This window comes from Pseudopipra pipra, chromosome 1 (assembly GCF_036250125.1).
Source record: "Pseudopipra pipra isolate bDixPip1 chromosome 1, bDixPip1.hap1, whole genome shotgun sequence".
In the NCBI taxonomy this organism is placed as follows: Eukaryota; Metazoa; Chordata; class Aves; order Passeriformes; family Pipridae; genus Pseudopipra; species Pseudopipra pipra.
The window spans coordinates 141,892,009-141,913,331 of NC_087549.1; the positions used below are offsets into that span (position 1 = coordinate 141,892,009).

General features: G+C 36.4%; 1 protein-coding gene across 16 annotated transcripts in view; it reads right to left on the reverse strand.

Moving 5' to 3' along the window:
* Positions 1-21,323, reverse strand: part of PARD3 (par-3 family cell polarity regulator) — a 451,653-nt gene that overhangs the window by 193,273 nt on the left and 237,057 nt on the right. For all 16 annotated transcript variants that reach the window (XR_010425367.1, XR_010425369.1, XM_064637293.1 and 13 more), the window contains 4 exons: positions 13,856-13,981; positions 12,081-12,463; positions 2,489-2,628; positions 864-992 (listed from right to left, as the gene is read on the reverse strand). Coding sequence is in view for 14 of the 16 variants with exons in the window: in XM_064637293.1 (XP_064493363.1) it covers positions 864-992; positions 2,489-2,628; positions 12,081-12,463; positions 13,856-13,981 (778 nt within the window). In the remaining 2 variants the exon portion in view is untranslated. The remainder of the gene's footprint in view (positions 1-863; positions 993-2,488; positions 2,629-12,080; positions 12,464-13,855; positions 13,982-21,323) is intronic.

Genomic DNA, 21,323 nt, shown 5'->3' on the forward strand with positions numbered 1-21,323 from the left:
AAACGAAAATTCATTCTCTTTGCATTCAAAATAACACAAATCCAATAAAAAATGAAGCAATTAATTCATCATACTTATATTTGTCTATCTTCTCACAATAATGCAGCTAAATAAGTTATTTTTAGAGTTGTATATAACTACAATAATACAAATAATAAATAAGTTCAGCAGTTTAATCGAGTACAGAACAAAGTAAAACTGCTACATTTACAGTCTATCTTTTCATAACAGAAATTATCTTGAATAATTATCAGAGAAATATCTGTATACACTATGCAAGTGGAGCAGGGACAGTATGAAACACCATTTTATTTCCATTTAATGTAAATTTCTCAGAAACATCTTCTGAATTGCCCTGCTAAATTAATAACTGCAGGGTTTCCATTCCACAGAGATTGCATTTATATTCAAAAAAAGGCTACTATTTCTTATATCTGGGATATTTGGATAGAAAAGTATTTACGTATCCTGTTTTGGCATAATATTATATGCTCTAAAACATATTAGTGAGCAGGTAGTGGGAAAAATGGCAGGCTTTCAAACATAGATTTGTCCTTATGAAAGATATGAAATAATCTACTTGTCTGCATGCATCCAAATAAAGTCTATGCAATAGCTTCTTCTATAAACATTTTGACTCAAAATAAAGCTCTCACTTATACAGTACCAAAAATACTTAATTTCAATAGCAGATCTTGAAGAAAATATAAAACATGCATGTAAAATATTCTAAATAAAACAAAATAGCTTTTTTTCTTTTTCTTATATTCAGTGCTGGCCAGGCATGTTTACTAGCAGGTGACAAGATCAAATCATTTTCTCATACTCATCTAAATCTCTTAGCTGCTCTCTATTTTACGCACCAGTTCCCTTGGATGGAATGTTTCTTCCTGTCGAAAAATCAAAAGGCCAACTGTCCCTCCCATCTTGGTACTTCGCAGCAAGGACACAACTTCTTCTTGAGTTTTGCCTGTTAAATCGACTCCATTTACCTGTGACAAAAACAAATGTTAGAAACTGGTAAGACTCCAAACCAGGAAAACCAGCAGAAATTAATAGCAAAAAGTCATGTGAATCATATGGGACAGTATTAAAAAACCCTCACTGGAGCAACCTGCTCATTAGCTCACATTACAGCTTTCACTTAATAGAACTAATTAAATGGCCATCCTTCACAGACAAATAAAAATAACAAGCCAGACAGCTATACTTCACTCCTTTTCACCAGCAACAGTATAGTCCAGAGTACTCTAAGGCCAACTAATCCCACCTACCAGTATTTCTTACAAGAATTTCTGCATAAAAATCTTTCCAAAACTGGTCCTGTTTCCACATGTCTTGGTGTTATACCTACCTTCCAAATACATCTTGCACAACGAATTGTGACAACAGTAGAAAGTAATTTTTTCCCCAAATAACTTTGGGGTAGCTACTCTTTATCTTGCCTCTGTTCAGCGGTCCAATCCCTTGGCCTCCACATGCCACTTATCAGGACAGACAGGTATGGGATACATGCAGAATTTCCCACTGTATGAGCTAACATCAGTAAGGGAGAAGCCAGAGAAAGACCAAGTAATCTCAGGCTTGCCTGTTCAGAAACATTCTGAAAATGAAGGCAAATCAACTAACGGTGCTAAGCAAGGGAGCATGGTGCTCAGGAGTCAGAAAACCATCTTTTTCCTTCCCCTTGTAAGAGACCATAGCTCACACTGTTGAGATGCCACAGCTGTCATCTTAAATGCTTCTCAGTCCCCTTCTAGCCAAGTCATCTGGGTTACCTTGAATTACAGTAATTACAGAGGGCTATCCTCCAGCAACAATTCAAGCTGACTTGGCCAATTTTGCAGTAAAGTGAAGTTAGGGCACTGAGAGGCAGTTACAGGCTCAGCAGTACCTCCAGTGTCATTTGGCTTAGGGACAGTAATGAAGAGCTGTGGGTGGTAACATCTTATATCACTCCAGCTAGATTTGCAGAAAGATCTCTGCGGTGCACCTATCTAAGAGAAATTTTGTTCCCTTGAGGACATCCTTCCTTCAGGAGGGAAGTGGCCTTGATTCTCTTTAGGACTGCCCTCCTCTTATATCCCTTTAGTTAATTCACTAAACCTTTTCAGGGTATTGCCTTCCATACTTGGCAACATCTTTGATAATTTCTGGTCTGTCACTCCATGCTGATTTAATTCTACTTACTAGGTAACAATCATTTTGCTTCAATTCATTGCTAAGCAGCAATGCAAGGCTATGACACTATATTCAATTAGGACATGTAAATTCATGTTTTTATAGTATGTCTGGGTCCAGCTTTTTAAACAGTTACGTACTGAAAATGCCCAGCAACTTGATCTCTTACCTAAAAATAATAAAGTCAAAGAAAAAGGAAAAATAGGGAAACATTTTCCTATAATATAAAATATATTAGCCTTTGGAAGTGAAGTAGTGTGTGGGCACATGCCAAAACACAGACAAACAACATGTAACATTTCCTTACCTCAATTAATCGGTCTCCAGCTTTTAGTCTCCCATCTTGAATAGCTGCACCTCTCGGAAGGATGTTTTTCACATAAATCGGAGCAGAGCCACCAATTGGGACATCTCTTGAAGTAATGCTAAATCCCAAGCCTTCTGTACCTGCATAAGGAATGTACACTGCTAGTTAAAATGCACATTTTATATTACATATTATTTTAACTGAGTAGAATGTATGTATACCTCACTGATGCAATCCATGAAAATACATATAAGATGTAAGAATTACTGCATGGCAAAAAAAAAAAAAAAAGGCATCTATAAGAAGGCTATAACTGAAGCATTGAGTCTGGGCACAGGTGGCTCAGCAGGCCCTCCCTGCAACTTGCTGTTCTGATGATTTCCAAGTCATTGCCATATTTTCGACTTTCTATTTCAGATGAGCTAAGTGACAAGGAATCAGAACAAAGCATATCTGATACCCGATCACTGTCTTCCCTCTTGTCAATCTGGATCTCATCAATGATCCTTTCTTTCTCTTTTGCAGCACTTTCAACAGTGACAGTCAGCCAATGGTGCTGGCCATAGGGCTTTGTCAGCTCACTTATGGACACTGGCAGGTGACAGAACTGGAACTCAGTGGTCTCATTTCTTCTGCTCTGAGGGATCTTGGGCTGTTTTCTTTTAACAGCTCCTCTGCCCTAGGGCTTCACCCTGGCTCTCGCTGGGTTCCACCCCATTGTCTGTTCTGCAGGCAGGGAGCAAACCAGGCTGCCACTTTTGCTGAGATGTCCTGCTGTACATCCAGGTGACTGACTACACTTGGCTAAGACAGACTGAAGCAAAACAAAGAGATTTAAGATGACCTGGAGAAATTCAGAGAGGGTGTCATCAATATGGCAAATGAGACTTGTATTTAAGAGAAATTATGCCCACAACTGGTTATTGATGGGTACCACCAGCTCCAGAATTCACAAGCTGAGAGGGCAAACAGAAGCCTTTCCTACTACCCAGAAAGCTCATTTGTGATCCTCTCTTTGATGCAATCTGTCCAGTGTTATCAACAACCCCTGAAACTATAGGTTGAAAACTGTCACTCTCCCTTCCTCCCCAACATTACACATCAAGTCTATTCAGGACCCCTCATCTAGCATGAAACCAGATGGTCATTCAGCAGAGACCACTCCAACAGAGTGGCAGCACCTACAACTTCCATTTGAAACATCTCAGGTGTTAATGTGTTTAAGAAGGGGAAAAAAACAACTGTACAACAGCAGCCAGAGAGAAGAGTGAGAGAAAGAGCTCTGCAGATCCCAATATCAGTGCAGAAGGAGGGGGAGGAGGTGGTCCAGGTGCCAGAGCAGAGATTTCCCTGAAGCCCATGGTGAAGCAGGTTGTCCCCCTGCAGCCCATGGAGCTCCACAGTGTAGCAGAAATCCACCTGCAGCCTGTGGAGGATCCCACACACAGCCTGAAGGAGGTTGTGACCTGATGGAAAGCCAACCTGTTGGAGGCTCCTGGCAGGAATTTTGGCCCTATGGAGAGGAGCCCATGCTGAAACATGGTTTGCTGGTGGGACCTGTGACCCTGTGGGGCACCCATACTGGAGGATCCTGTTCCTGAAGGGCTGCACCCCACGGAAGGGACCCACACTGGAACAGTTCTTGAAGAACTGCAGCCTGTGGGAAGGACCCATGTTGGAGATATTGGTGGAGGACTGTCTCCTGTGGGAAGGACCCCACCCTCGAGCAGTGGAAGATTGTGAGGAATCCTTCCTGTGAGGACAAAGGAGTGGCAGAGACAATGTGTGACGAACTGACTGCAGCCCCCATTCTCCATCCCCCTGTGCCTCTGGGGAGAGGAGGTAGAGAATTCATGGGAAGAAGGGAGGGGTGGAGGGAAAGTGTTTTAAAATTTGGTTTTATTTCTCACTATCCTACTGTGATTTTATTGGCAATAAATTAAATCAGTTTCCCCAAGTGGTCTGTTTTGCCTGTGACAGTAATTGGTGAGTGATCTTCCCTGTCCTTATCTTGACTCACAAGATTTTTGCTATGTTTTCCCTCTCTTGTCCAGCTGAGGATGGTGAGTGATAGAGCTGCTTGGTAGGCACCTGGTGTCCATCCAGGGTCAACTCACTGTAACGTTGAAGACTGAATTAATTTCTGTCTTACTGTTCCCCATGTTCATTTGTTAAGTCTACTTTATTGAGCAGGTTAATATTCACACATGAAAAGAAAACAAGAGTCAAATATAGTCACCACTAGTCTACCTACAGGTTTCTGAAATCTGCACAATTATATTTGATTAAAATTTAGTACAGTATGTTTTACTATCAAGATGGTAATCATGTTAAGAAGTAAACTGACACAGGTGACAGGGTTGGGCATGATATAATCTTTTAAAATCTTCATCTTGAACATAACTAAGTACTCCTGTATACACAGTAAGGGCATGTAGTTCTTATTGTTCAGGAAATTTGGATCAGTTTGTCTAGGCTAACTATCATGAGACAACATCCCTTCTTTCTGCAGCATTTGAGATAGCTGACATTTGAATTTGAAAGTCTTCATCCACTTTCAGGCCAATATAAAATTTATCAGTGCTGTTACACAGAGAAGAAAAAAAAGATATTAGATCTCATAACATGCATTTTTTACTTAGGAGACCTCACAATTTTAATGACACTTCAAACATTCATAGAGCTCTTTAACTCTCAGCAACATAGAAGATGATCTGTATAAGGATTTTTTAAGGCACATTTCACATTTTTATGGAATTTATCTTTTTCTCATTATAAGGATCTGTGTTGAATATTGCTCTTTGAGTACGGGTTTTGTCTGCTAAAATTTCTAAAGTAATATCTGAACAGGAACGCACTCCCAGGACAATATTTCATTATTAATAAGCTTAATCCCCATAGCCTGATTACAGCATCATTACAGATGTCTGGTTCACACACTCCACTTCAAACCCCCATGGAAAAAACAGAAGTTGAAACATTCACATTACAAATGCACACAGGATATAAATTTGGACTGTGGCATTTTCTGCTGTCAAATCTCCAGAAAGCCTTTACCAAAGCCTCCGGAATACCACAAATCCACACTGAAGCCAGACATTAGCAGAAGAAAATTCTAATTACTTGTTTCTGTGGAAAGAAGGGCCCTCAACTGGGCCATGTTTTACTATGCTGCTCTGTGCAGCTTTGCATGAGGCAGCTTTTGGGTGCTATTTTCCGTTTACCTTCTCTCTGATTCAATCTGCTATTCATGCACCATGGCTGCTCTTAGCTGTAGGATACAGCTTCATAAACTCCTATGCTTATTATATATAAATTAGATGCTCACAAGACTGGGAAATAAATGGATACATCCAACCGAGGCCAAAAATAAATACAACTTCTGTGATTGAATTGATTTTAAATTTTTTTTTCTTTTTATACACACAACTGATTTAGTTATTTCTACTCCATGTATTTCCATTCTCCTGTTGATAGAAATGCATATAAGATCTTAATATCTTCCTGCTGCTAGAGTGTTTTCAGTTCTTAGGTTGTAAAACTGCATTATAATTATGAGGGAACTGTGCAAACACACTGTATGCTTCTCTAATATTTCTGATTTATACTAGTAATACAGGAGAGACTGGACACACATACAGGCAGAACCACAACATGAGTAGAAAATAGAAGAAATTTCCATATTTTTGAAAACACAGGAGTCATCTTACACAAAACTTTACTTTGCAATGTTTAGGTTATTTCAGCTATGTTCACTTTAATATCTTAAAGATTTTAAAAAGGGTAGATTTTAGAAAGGGTAGAAAACATTTTCCTCCCTCTATAGCTGTCATCTCAGACAACGATCAAATTACACTGAGTGATAATAACATTTAAAAATTACCCACTAATTTGTGTAATTCAAATTCTTAGGCTTCTTTGATAAATCAGCAGCTCTCTCGACAAGTTAGAGCTCCCCTTTTTTCTTGAATATGATGCTGAACACGCCTTCTAAGGTCGCATTACTCTCAAGAGCTCAGCCAGCTCTGAGCTGAAGACAAAGTAGTTTTATATGAATAAAAAGGGCAGTTACAATAGTAAAAGAACTATTTTGTACAAACAGAAGAGGGGCAGATTTGATGCTTCAGTTGGTGGTTTGGAGGAAAAAAGTTCTGGTGGCAGTTAAAGCAGGGGGTAGAGGAGATCCTTTCATATAATTTAATTAAACGTATTTTCAAAATGAACTTCATCATTTTATTTGGAAGCAATCTGATCATAAACTGACAGGATGTTAAAAATTTTATTACTAGACTTTCTTATCTCCCAGTGACAAAGTACTAAATTTCTCACTAATGCTGGGATAACCCTCTTCATTGTGGAAAGACTGTCTGGCATAATGTTTCTGTTTTCATAAGGCTATTCTGCATGGAAAGTTGTGCGTTCCTCACCCAGAACCAACTGCAGGTCTGAATTCTCAGTAGCAAAACGTGCTGCTAGATAGAAACACTGACAGGATACAATACAAAAAGCAAGCATCACCTCTGCATTCTCACTTAATGAAAGGAGAGAGATAACATTACAGTAAAACTAAGCAGAAGAGCCAAATGCCCTCTGACAATAATTGGAGCAGACATTGCCCTTCCAAGCATTTTAACTTTCTGCTTTTTTTCACAGAAGACTCCTTCTGGAGATCCATGTACAGAGGGGTGACTACCAAAATAATTTTCCTAGTAGTTTATGTTGGAAAGCAGTTTTTTATGAAGGACTCAATCTCATGCAAGAGCTCAACAGCAAACATGTTCTCCTTATTGAAGGGGCTTCACTAAGCTAACCAAGACCATTTTACTGCTCCTAGTTTAAGCCCCATATTTTCTGAATTTGTGCACAAGTAGTCAGGCTAACTACACATGCAAATGACTGCTTAGAAGGCTGACTGCTCAGCTGTCTATAAAATTTTTGCAGCCACATGCACAATCAAGACTAATTGCATGTCCATTTTTATGTAGTTGAGTGATTTGGAACAAGCGTGGTTTTTTCTCCAAGCAAAGCTCAGACCTCTCAAGAAGATCTTCGATCAACCTAATAGAAACATTCTCTTCCCTTTTTGCTACCGCCTGCTAATAGTGATCAGAAGTGGTTTTAAAAAATGGAAATATGAAACCTGATGCACTTTATGGTTCTTCAGTGACTAATAAAACCCAAAATTATTTGCCTTACTTTTGAATCTCATTTCTCAAGGTCATCGAGGTAATTTAGGAATCTACATGCTTCATTTCAAAAGTCACAAACACCCTTATTGCATCTGAACAGGAATTCTAAGAGAACATATCGCTTCAAAAGCAATTTTAAACAAAAATTTAAAATGTCAGTTCAAAGTCTGGCTCAAGAAACTGTGTGGGGAAAACAGGAGAGTATGATGAAAAATGCATGTAAATCTGTACACTTCAGATACATGATGCAGGATATCTTACAGACAAGTTCAGGGGCCTCTCTTGTATATTGTGCTATATAAACCCAAGTAAAACTAGTAATTGTCCATAGATGTGCCCTACTCCAGAGCAAACATGATGCAATTTTAAATTAGCTTACTCCCAAACTATCCATGGCATCTTATTTTTGTCCCTAATGACTTCTTGCAGAAAGGAATTCAGGCACAGTAGGGATGAATGTCACCATGTTATAGCACTGAATGCTCAGTCACCTGGTGGGACTTGCAGTGCTTCAGATCGTCTCTCTATGTAAGATGGAGCATTATTAACCACAGAAAGGCCAGCAAGCCAAACAGGAACCCAATAACAAATTCTGAAGAGCAAAGAGTCTTGTAATCCTGCTCAAATCTACAATTTAAGCATTTTTCTTTGTTGCAGTGAGCAGAGGTGCCTCCTTCATTTCAGGACTCACCATTTCCTAGAACACAGTTGCTACATCCTTTCTGTGATGAACTTGGTAATTGCTACAGCTTTCCTGCTGTAAGGTATCCTACAGCCCTGTCACTCAGTTCTTTCCCTCGAAGCTATTCTGTTTTGCAAGAGAGAAATATTCTTTGGGCCGAAGAGATGATTGTGATTCCCATGGTAAGTAGCTAAGTCACCCTCTGAAAGCAGGGAGATGTGGACTGAAGTCCTGATTCACCAAATACCTCAGACAAAAATTTAGTAAAATATTTGGTAGAACCAGGACCAACTGAAATAATGTGAGCTCAGTTTTGACATTTTACTTAAAGAATTAGATATTTAATTTATCTAGACAAATATGTAGTTACAGATAGAAATTATATGATGCAATGAGCATTGTACTTAAGGCCAATCAGGTTCATCATGGCTGGGCTTCGCGAACGAAGATTTAGGAAGGCTCTATCCACATTTGTTACAGGCACGCTGGTGGCTAATGAGGCCAATACGAGATAGACATATCCGATTGACTTAAGGCCAATCAGGTAAGATGAAAATTTACAGACTGAGTACTTCAGGCTTGTCTTAGTACAGCAGTGTTAAAACCAGTATATATGAAATCTGAGTAACACAATGTCCAATGGAAAAGTCTTTTGAATGCTTTAGTGAGTATCAGGCTAAATGCTGTGAGTTACTAAGTGCTCAAAGACTGAGCCTTAGACTCATTTGCTGTATAATTGCTTATTCATTATTTATAAGGGTTGGACTAAATTCCTCTCAGTTGCATTGGCTCAAAGCCCTGCAACCAAAGAATAAAGACTCTGGGAGTGTCCTGGTGTATACGAGGTCAAAGTTTGTCCTAACACTCTTAGTGTTACATCCGTGGTCTTATTTTCTTTATTCATTAGCTGCAAAGAACTATTTTTATTTATTTATACTTCCTGTGTATCAGTTTACACCAAAATATATATAAACATAGGCTCACTGTCATGTCTTGCACTATCTTAATTTGTGTGAGCTATTAAGCTAGACTGTTATACAGCCTTAATGGTATTAGAATATCAGCAATAACCCCTACATCTATATGCTAAAAGTTCAGGCCCTGACCTTTAAGGCAAGATAAACAGATATCCATTTTCATTTAGAAAAGCCAACAAACATTCTGCATTGACTGAAACATATGACTGACCTTCTCTTCTGACTTTATTAAACAGCTAAATCCTATGAAAGTTCAGGTTATTTTAAAATGCCAAAACAGCAATAAATATTAAGAAATCATAATTACAGAAGCACAAACTGTAGGGTTATCTTAGCATGTCATCCTATATAATAAAGCTCATGCAATATAAAGAAACACAGCTGTAATAAAGAAGGTCTGCCTGTATTGAAAATGAATCAATTCTCATATACTACATCTGTAATCAGAATGTACAGGTTAAATCAAAAGTGAATTTAAAGACAACATCTTGTATGCCTGTGTGCCTTAATGCAGTTTTTAAAGTAATGATGGTGATTGGTGAAATAATTGCTGCCTGTCAGCTACAAATAAGCAGATTTGTTAAATATCTATAGAGCCTGTATTATTACAACATCCTTCATTAGAAATAATCATCAAAGGCAATCAACGTCCCCACTGCACTCATATTTACAACAAACTACTTGGAGGCATCCCTAAGTGTTCTGCTGCATTGTTGCTCCACATGTACGTTCTCAAGAGTGACTGAATGAAAGTCAAAATGGGAGGACACACCTCTTTCTATATTGGATATTAACAAATGAAAGACAGCTATGATAAAAAGCCATCCTTCCTTAAGCACATTTTTCTTTAATTTTGCTGTGCATAAAACACAGTACACTAAGCAGTTTCTATCTCTATCTATAATCTGAGCTAGGTGCCATTTCATCATAAGCAGTATTCTCAAATAAGCAGACTGTTAGGAACAAATACCCCCTTTAAACTTCTGAAATATATTCTAGATATGGATTGCAAAGCTTTTACTAGTGCAAGAGCCATCAAACTTCTCCAGTATGAACTAGATGTTAAAGTATCTTAGGGATCATTTTTCATCAACATGCATCTCCTTTACTCCAAACCCATCTAATATATTGGTGCCAGCAAGGATAAATTACGTTATAGCCTTGGGTGGAGTATTTATGGAACAGTATCCAATGCAAGATGACCAAAATATAACAACATATCACAGCTGAAAAATCCACAACACACCAAAATTATATTCTTGTGTCTTATGAGCAGCTACAACATCATATTTGTTTCATGCAAAAATATTGTGGTCTAATATTCTATATTCATTTGTTTGTGCTTTTAAATTATATGAAAGGTTTATTTCTACTCCTGGCTATGAATTCTTTAATGTACTATCTGAGTAATATTTCTACAGGCTTCCACAGACATATATAAAAAAAGATAAAAATCACTGTAGTGACTGAGAGGATATTTATAAGCACACCCATTCCTTACTCAACCAGTAACAATAAGTTTTTCCAAGAAGGCTGATCTGAGCTGATGGCCTAAAGAAATTCTTGAAGGAGCATCAACAACAGAAGCAAACTGTCAACTCAACCTTATGTCATCCAAGTTTGTAGAGCTTAAAATTCAGCAACCAGAAAGAAGCAATCTGGTGGTTCATGTGAAGTTCAAAGAAAGGAAAGCAGAATGATAATTTGACAAGTAGCCTGGTACCTGTAAAACTGTAAAATCTCTACTGTTCAATGCATTGTCTTCAATGACTTTCAATAAAAACATTAATTAATAAATGTTATTAATATTAGCACTTATAATATCCTAAGGGGAATATACTCTGAGTTCATGGAGAATACTGTCATATGGGTAAACTTTTTGTTGTGTAATGTAAACTCTATTCTTGCTGCTATATCTAACATTAAGCATGCTCATTTTAATATCATAAAGCTTACAGTATCTATAATCCTTTACAAAAATCATTTCCCAAGAGCTAAAAAATACTTGCATATAAATATCTTTTTATATAGTTCAAACTATCTTAAAAGCATCTAGATGGTAACTACACAAAAATACCAAATTTTCTCACATCATAAAAATTCCACGGATGTACCAATGCATCTACATGTGCACATATAACACTAATGTTGAGATAAGCACAAACCACTTTAAATAGTCTCCTACCCCCATTCAAATTACATTAGCATAAGGGCCAAGATAGGAAATATCACATTACATCTCAGCCAGAGGTTTTCACATCTCAGTGGAATAAAGAAAAGATTTAACTGGAAATTAGAAAGTTCAATTTACCAACTGGATCAAAAACAGTCTTAAAATACAAAGGCAAAAGGAGTTACTCAATTTGAAAAGTCATTATAACTGCAAAGTACAGAATATGGGCCATTTTAGCTTAGTTTTTTATATTAAATAATTCACCACTCCCTGGGTCTTGGCCAACAGAATTTGAGGCACTTACTGCATTTCCTTATTAGCTGAGAGACAGAAAACAATGTTAAAGCACTCCTCAAAATGGCCTTTTGCAAACACACTTCACACACAGAATGCAGGGTGGGACTCCTGGGCCTGCTGTCAAGAACAACTCAGTGCCTTGGCTTCCAAAATCAACCCATTGCATCCCCCATGCTCCTGTCAGCCATCCTGCCCAACACAATGGCACTGGGTACACATGCATGCACTACACACACATACCTCATGCTATGTGAGGAGTGCACTAGTGCCTTACCTTTTCTTAGCTGTATACTGAGCCTCTTCCCTATTTTTTTGGTGTTATACCCACTGTTTGCAGTGGAGGTGAGAACTTTCTGAGGTGATGGTACCAGGCCAGAGGGTGGTTTCCCTGATGAATTCACACTATGAGGTAGCTGCGAGTAGGAGTCTGTCTGATCGGACTGGTTACCCGCTCGAGACATTCTTTGTAATGTGTGAAGTCCAGAATTGTTAATACTTTTCCCATCAGCATACTGGGAATCAGGGCTGAACCGGCTGGAGTAGTACATGTTCTTCTCGCTTTGGGACAACTGTTCATACTGCTCTTTATTTGCCGCAGGGACCACGTGGAACCAAATGAATGGCGTACGCATGGCTTGGCGAAACATATGCTGTGCTCTAGGTTTCAAAATGAACAGAAAATTAGCAAATTAGGACTGGCAGGCTACAAGGCATTATAAGCATAATTACTAATGTTAATTAAGCAACACGAGTTGACAGACACATTGCACTCAAGCATAAACCATAAAGCTTGAATCTGTTCACTAGTCTGTTTGGTCCGCTTTTCACTAAGGTTTATTGCTTTAGGGCAACACAATGGTTAAACATGCTTAACAACCAACGTAGCAAATACTGAACTCAGAATAGCAAAAATTTCAACCACAGTCTTGAAACGCAGACAGTTCTATAGCAGGACTGCAGTGCCCTTTTGTTTTGAACTTTGCTAATTGCAATAATTGTGATAACAGTAATCACAGTGACAACAGAATTATTAGAATGAAAATTATACTTTATAAAAAATTATGTATTCCATAATTCGGTGATTATATGCAGTCTTGCAACTAGTCTAGTTTACACTTTAATTTTTGTAAGTCAGTAGTCTTTCAGAATACAATATTAAGAAATAGAAAAAAAAATGCTCAATCCTGTAGAGAAAAAATGCTCAAATCCTGTACAGACAGACATTGGGCTCTAGGTCATGATCCAAAGTATACAAAGTCAACAAGTCTCTTCACAGACTTTACAAATTGTGATTCATAACCATAGAACAATCAGAGACAAGCTGCTTTCAACCATATGGGACAGGGTTATGTTCCAATTCAGGTTAGAGTCAAAGAAATTAAAAACACATTTCAAATATACTCTAAGTACAAAACGATCAGAACAAATGATATTCCTTTGGTCCTCAACATGTTATGGATTTCAGAACAATATTATCTTTGAAATTACTCATTTTGTGCATATCTCTTTTTTTCTCTTTCAATTATCTGTGTGTGAACTACAATCTAATTTCATTCTTAAAAGTCTTTCATCTTTCTGATTCACTATTTCAGGATTCTACCAAGACCAGACAACAATGGAGCAAGTATTTATCTCTCAGACTTCTCCAAGAAGTTTCTGCACATAGTACCTACAGTTCTCACACACACAAAACCACACGTTTTTAAAATGTTAAAAATACAGCCTCTGTACTGTCTGCTTATATTGAACATGGTGCATTGCAAGTATAAGAGCAAAATTCATATGGGAATTTCAGGATAAACTGTTTACCAATGTAAGAAAAAAATCTATGATGTACAAAAACCAATCAAATGAGAATTGCGTATACTCTAACGACAATAATTATCCTTACTTTTTCAGTCTGACTAAATATAAGTCACTAATGTCCCTTAGTGTATCTTTTCTTTATTAGAAAGGCAAACTTAAAGATTTTTCTCTTACTTTAAATTACTGCAAGGTGCAGTGTTAAAGATCAAATAATGCAATGTAACTTGTAGTAAGAACACTTACTGTTCAAATCTCCTATTCCGAAGGTCTCCATCATTAATCCTGACAATACAATCATTCTCACGAAAAAGGTTTTCTTGTTCAGCTTTTCCACCCTTCTCCAATCGCTTCACCAGCAGTCCCAGGGTTCTGGAACATTAAGATTACAAATGATTACTGTTGGAATAATTTGCAACACAGAATATCCTACTGATTAAATATTTTATCATAATCATTACAGAAACTACATTTTAAACCATCTTTACCTTGAAGTAAGATACCATAGTTTCAAATAACTTATAAGCATTACCTGAATTATTATCCCTTTTCCATAAAACAAAAAGCCCAGGTGAATCAAGCATGTCAAAAGTAAGAACGAACAGGCAGTGTGATGATAGCACGTCCGTTCTTGCATAAGGCCAAGATTTCTGAGCAGTAAAAGCTCCAAGAACCACCACACATCTGAGAGATGGCATTTTTTCTGCTAGTTAACTGAAGTTAAACAGGTTCAACTTAAAATATGAATTTCTGAATTAGTGGAGAATACCACAGCCATCACTACTTCTTCTGTGCAAGTGAAACATGGGGTCATCTCACATAATATGCAGCCTATAATGAAGGAATGGGTAGAGAATTCAGGACTGTCATGCAAACCAAATGCTCTTATTTTTAAATCTTAACTTTTTTTAATAAACAGCAAAGAGAAAATTAAAAACTTAAATGTAATTTTTTAATTCAGCATCTTAAAAAAATTATTTAACTGAAGATAATTTCCCTTTGATAGCTTCTGTGCAATAAGTTAGTCACCTCAGTCTAGTGCTTACCCATGGTGTCATCTTAAGGACATTCTTACAGAGAAAAGGTAAAAAATATTTAACTTGAAATGATGAAATGGATCTTGAAGAATGGATTTCAGAGGTACTGTCAGGATAGCATGAAAAGTCAGTGATGTTTCTATACCTGAACTCTAGGTTTGAAGGACTCAATCTTCAGGATTATTCTTGCATCAACACTGCACTTGATATTTTTTTAAAGATCAGCTCTGCATTGAAATCCCACAAGATGTATCAATGGGCCAAATTCACATGATCCAAGTCAACAACATTACTTTTTCAGAAGTCATTTCAAGGCATGGCATGGCAAACACTTGGTCACGTAGCAGGAATTGCAAGATCACATACGTCTTTTAGCAAAAAAACTTTCAGTGATCACAGAACTTCAGTTCACACATACCTCAAAGTAAATGAGCAGTCGACAGTGTTTAAAAGGACTCCTCATGTGCTCAAAAGTTATATATGCACTTGAGCACTTAATCAAACAGGTCAGAAAAGCAAAATTAACTTAACTTATTTCTTCCACTTTAAATTCTTCATTTACCAATTTATCACCAACATATGCAAATGAGACATTTATTTTACAGAACAGTCATACGTTTTCTCCTACAAGGCAGATGAAGAGTAAGAGAAACGATCCTAGTAGTATTTCCACTTTGGAACCACCTAGAGACATTAAGATATGATGTTGAAAGGATCTAAACATGTAAACAGACTGTGAGGAGAAAAACAACACAAAGCATTCTGACAAAACAAATCTTCAAATGAAGCTTGAGTCAGACATTAACATTTAAGTGATGCTATTCCATTTTCAACTGATAGGAAGTGTTTTGCAAAAACCTAATGAATTGCACCTTTGACCCATCTGGGGTCCCATCAGAAGCAAAACTTGTTCCACTCTCATTTGGTTCCCAATGGACTGTTTGAGTACAGTAAGTGATACTAACTGTGACTGGACTTGAGTTCAGGTCAGCTGCTGCAATTAGCTATCTATCTCTTTGCAGTAACACTGCTGAGCACAAGAACAGGAGAATTCCATAAAGATAAAGAATGATTTCTCTAAAACACATGCATTTCTGAAAATAAAAAAAAAAAAAAATCTGGAAAAACACAATCAGTACTAGTTTGAATCTAGTCCTATCCCTCCCCATCACAAGTTGATATTCTTTGTGTTTGGAAAGTTCTACCATTTGTAGATTCCTTCCAACAACCCAGCATCTCTCATTAAAAAGGAAAATGATTTAACGAAAAGCAAACTAATTTTTCCCAAATTTTCTAAAGCAAAACCAATTCTTCCTTGCTTGTATTTTTTCCTGATCACCAAAGCAGCAAAACCCCCTGTATTATCTAGATATTTTAAGTGGTTTTCTCTTTGCCTTTCCCACAATACTCTAATAGTTTGCATGACAAAAAATTCTAGAAGTCCACAACAGCGGCACACTAACTTAATGACAGTGTTGTGCTCCATTTATTGTACTAAAATTTTCTGATAATTATGAAGGTATGATGTCACAGGAAGTAAAACAAAACAAATTTTTAAATATTTATGAAATCCCTTTTTTCATTCTTTTCACTAAAATAAGCTTTGAAAACAGTCTTGGATTTTTAAGACTGATCCATAATTATAAAGAAATTATAGATTGTTTGATAGTTGCAGAAAGAACTGAAGTAACAGTTACGAATATTAATGACAAAAATGAAAAATACTTGTATGATTTCACTACATTATTTTTATCAGAATTATATTTTTGATACATAGAACAGCGGTGGGTTAGAAAACAAGTTCATGACTTTTTCACTTGTGAGTTGATGAATTTCTCTGAGGTGATTGTCTTTGAGCCACAAAGGGAAGATACTGAAGAGGATACCTCTAAAATGGGGAGGAGAAAGGCAAGCAAATATAAAATTGGGAATGCTACACTAAAGAGAAAACCACCCAAAATATTTGAGGAGGAGATGAAAGAATTATGTCTTCTTTTCTTTCACTTGATGCCCAACAGCTTTTTGATGCAGTTGTACTCGTCTGTAATGCTCAAAGACAATTTAGAATTTGGATATGCATGCAATGCTTGCACAAGAGCATACATAGTAATGACAACAGGTGTTTGGTTTATATGGTTAAATATAAAAAATATCAAAATATCAAAACAATATCTACACAAAGTACAACAATCTAAGTTAATACAAATATAGTACACTATACAAAATAATAGTTTTTTCATCCCAATGTCTCCACGTACTTATGATTACAAAGTAATTGCTCTATCAATAGTTTTGACATAGCATTTTTCTTGAAATGTTGCTTTATACTGTTTCACATTCCAAAGTTATATTAAATTATTATTGTAAGATGCACGTTTACACATGGTTTGTAATTTCTCAAATGTGCTTCACCTAAGCTCTCAAATCTAGCAAAAATGTTACTAATCCTAATCAATAGTAAAATAATGTAACAGATAAGCAAACTACCAGTCAAAATTGTAAATAATCTCATTAGACAAAGGCTACAAGTTCTGCTAACGCAAGACTGCTCATCTCAGACTCAGCATATGGTCCTCATGAGGATTTTGCTTTTTAACAAATGTTAGAGCTAGGTTAACCAAGGCATATAAAGCTAAAGTCACTGAGAACAGATTCAAGGCTGGATGAACAGCCTGAGTCAAACCTAAAACCAGGATCCTCACAGTGCCTTTTAATTTATTTAATTTTTATATAAAGACATGGGGCAAAAGATCCCTTTAGACACAGTTCCAGAAACAATTTCCAGAATGAGATTCTGCATAGCAGAGGAAACTCTACTAGAACTTGCAGAAAATGAATGTTCCTTATTATTTTAGCAACAAAAGCCTACCAATTTCCTACAGCATTTTTTCAGCATATTATGGTTAGATGTAAGAATATGAGTCTAAAAAAAGGCATTATGGGAATTCATGTTTGTTGTTGCACTAACTAGAGATAAACAGAGTAGACCTGATATTGCAAACATGCTATAATCTAAAGACTAATTGGATTATTTTCCCTGCTATATACCACCATCATTAATCCTGACAAGTGGAGATGTATCTCTATTACGGCTTCAATATTATGTTTCCTACATTAGGAAGACATAAATTTTGAAAGCCTGTAAACTCATCTAGTATAAAGTACAAAAGTCAGTGCATATTTTTTTTAAGCACAACCATGTAGCATACAAATGTATGGATGTATTTGAATTTGCTTAATCTTGCCCAGTTAAAGTAAGTCAACATGGTTTCTAACAAAAATTCTTCCATTATAAATATTTTAAACTCTAACATTTTCAAGAATGAGATTAAATATCATGTAAACCTTTGCAAAACACTCTGCAAGTCTACAATCCCATTGAAACAATAATTATAAGTGGAAATTTGGTACCTGCACTGTTTTAGACTAACATTAGCTGACACAGGGACAGAAGGGAAACAGTGCCAAAGCAAAGAGTTCAGTCTTTGTATTTGTTTTAAATACCTAATTGGGAATGTAAGCAGCTGAGATTATATTAGTATTTGCACCACTGTATTTTCACAAGGTTCATTACTCTAATTATACTACTAAAATAAACTCAGCTACATGTGTTAACATTTCACTTCTCAGTATAAATTACAACCAATGATAAAATTAGAAATAAGCAGTGAATGTTTTATTGACATCTAAATTGCCTGAGTTAGTCAGGGTAGTTCTTGAAATGTGAACTCCCCACATGCCATCCAGATGTATGGAAATGATGATAATTTGTCTTAATAAAAACTGACAGTGTAAGTAAAAATAAAAACTGACATTTAGCATCTAGAATATGATTTGACCATCACAGCCCATTGTATGTACTCACTGAAGTTATCTACCTATTACCTGCAAGCCAACTGTAATGTAATCAGACAGAACAGAAAATAACCAATTTAGATGTTTACGTAAAATCTCTAACATGGAAAGACAAAAACTAGATTAAGTGACAAAAATAAGGATTGATTGAAAAGCTGATGTGTAGCAGCTTCATGGAATGAAAGATCTCTGAGAATTTCTACAGGAACATAAACACAGTATAAATTTCCTAGATTCACAGGTCAGAGTAGGCAAATCAGCTTGTTTGTTCAGGTTAAATTATCATGGCTTCTCAAGGCTAAATTGGACATAAACTCCTTTGTCCAATATTGACGTCACAGAGCTACTGTGGAGGCACTAAAATAACTTTATCAGATTTCATACCTGAAGTTCAGAACCAATTTCCAATCTTCAGTAACTACTCCTCAGCCTTTTAGTTTGAGTAATACTTCAAATTAAGCTTATAAAACTTTTTAAAGGCTGACATCAGAGATATCTTGAATTCAGACACAAGAGTGAAGGAATGGTACATTCACACCACAGAGAATTTTTTTCCTCATACATATGTTTTTGAAAACCATGGCTACCTTTGAGACTTAAAAGGCTGGAAATGCAGAGAGGAATAAATGGAGAGGCAGGCAGCAGATACCTCCTAGTTGATCAAACAGAATATGATCGTTAGAGAGGCACCTTGAAAGCAGTATTATGGACTCTCTGCATAGACAAGGGCCATTAGATATCACTTTCATTTTCTTTGTATCTTGAGTAAAAGATTAAAATTTTTACAGTGATACATTAAGTGATTAATAAACTCCAGAAAATGAAGGACAATTTCACTAAAAGAAAACAAACAGAAAAACCCAACCTACAGAATAGAAAAAGTATGAAACATCTTCTAGCAAGAATATGTGCATGTTTCAATGTCTACCTTCATTTGAGATTTATCTCTTTCTTTAAACAAAATCTGTTAAATTCATCATTTAAACTAAAAAAAATAAGCCTCTTTTTTTTCCATTCTTCTGAGACTCCCTAACATTTTTAAGACATTTAGGATATAAAACAAAAAGACAGATTAAATATTTTTAGCTGCCAAGTTTTAGACAAATGGTGTGTCATGGATTTTGTGGCATACGTCAATAGCACGAACAGCTGGCAGAGCTGTACGTACCTCTCTGTATCAAAGTAACATGTCTGATACTTATTAATGGATGTTCATTGTGAGGTTTTCAGATGAATATCCAAATCCTTTTCTGTTCTGTTTTACTAAGTAGACTTCAGACTAGTCTTGGGACTATGGGATTATAACTTCCATATCATTATTCACAGACATTTCTGATGTTATCCCATTTATGCCTTGCCTCAGTTGAATCTCCTTCCAGAGACAGACATGGCAGGATTTCAGAAGAGCAGCTAGGGTATAGAGCTTGAGAAGATTTCAAAGACTTAAAAGTAGAAGAGGCCATATAATGGTAAATTATGCTATAATTACTGTTGAGCTTGCAGAGAACTTGATGCATCCCTATTTAAACATCAGCATATCATTCCCCATCAGCCAGGATTGCTCAGATGCTATTCTTAAGGGACTGAGTGTTTGCTCCCATCTCTGAGCACCTAATAAGAAGGAAGGATTGGTGCTAAAGGCAATTTTGCACAGATTCAGAATTTTCTTTTCTTTTATGCTTTCCTATCATTCATTTCCTCTTTGTTCTACTTTTATCTAAACACTTTGCCATTTCTCTCCTATTCTGTCCTTCCTTCTGCTTTCATTTTCACGCCTCTTATTCTGCTTAGCACTGCATCTACGCCATTACAAAAATGTTCAAGCAGGTTTGCAAACAAAACTTTAATCCTGAAAAATGCACAACCATAAGGTGATGAACATGAATACCCCTTCTCCCTTTTGATAAGGTGAACAAACTCTGTTAAACAAAAACATATAATCAAAATGGGCAATAATGGACTGATAAACTTCTAGAGGCAAAACAGAAGGATAATAAGGAAACATATCCATAGAAGAAAGTTTTATCATGTCTTTACAAATCAATAGTACTTTTCCCAGAGAAATACAGAGCTATTTTTTTTTTTATTTTTAAAAAAGTCTCACTTTTACTGGGAACAGAAATAATTGGTAGCATTTATATAGATGAGGCAGAGACCCTTACAGATTTTGTTCAAGATCAAAAGCCAATGTTGAAGAGATTCTTACTCTAAACCCTCAAAAAATCATGAAAAAGTAAAATATTTTCTCAATATAAATAAAGGACATAGTTATGGCACATAATTTTGAGAGCTTTGAAGTGTTTCCTTGGCGGGGGAGGATTTTTTGGTGAGAGAAGGCCCCTGTTTATTGCATAGAGGGAAAAAAAGGTGAATTGCATATTATGTTTTTATGCTTTTTCTCTTTTTAAAGTTATTGATTTAATAACCATTGCCTACTGAGTAACATTTTTAAAAGCAAAAGAAAGGAACTGCAAGAAAAACAACTGAAAACACAGCATAACTGGAATTCAACAGCAAGCAAATAAAAAACAATATTGGGATAATGGACTAATCCCAATGACACATCAGATCTTTTCTTTCTGGACATCCCTCAAAGTCTTTACTGAGTCCTGTGTTTGGTTTTGTATATTTAGGTTCCTAATGAGCAGATCCCCTGCTCCAGTAAGTTAGTTGATTGTAGCAGGGAGCCTTATGCTTTGCAGCCAGAGGAGGAACAAAGAGCAGCCATGTGCCGGAGTGAGAAACATGTAGGCAGCATATCCCTGCCATGCATATGCTCCCCCTCTGAATCTATCAAAAGGAGAATCAAGTGTGTCTTATCT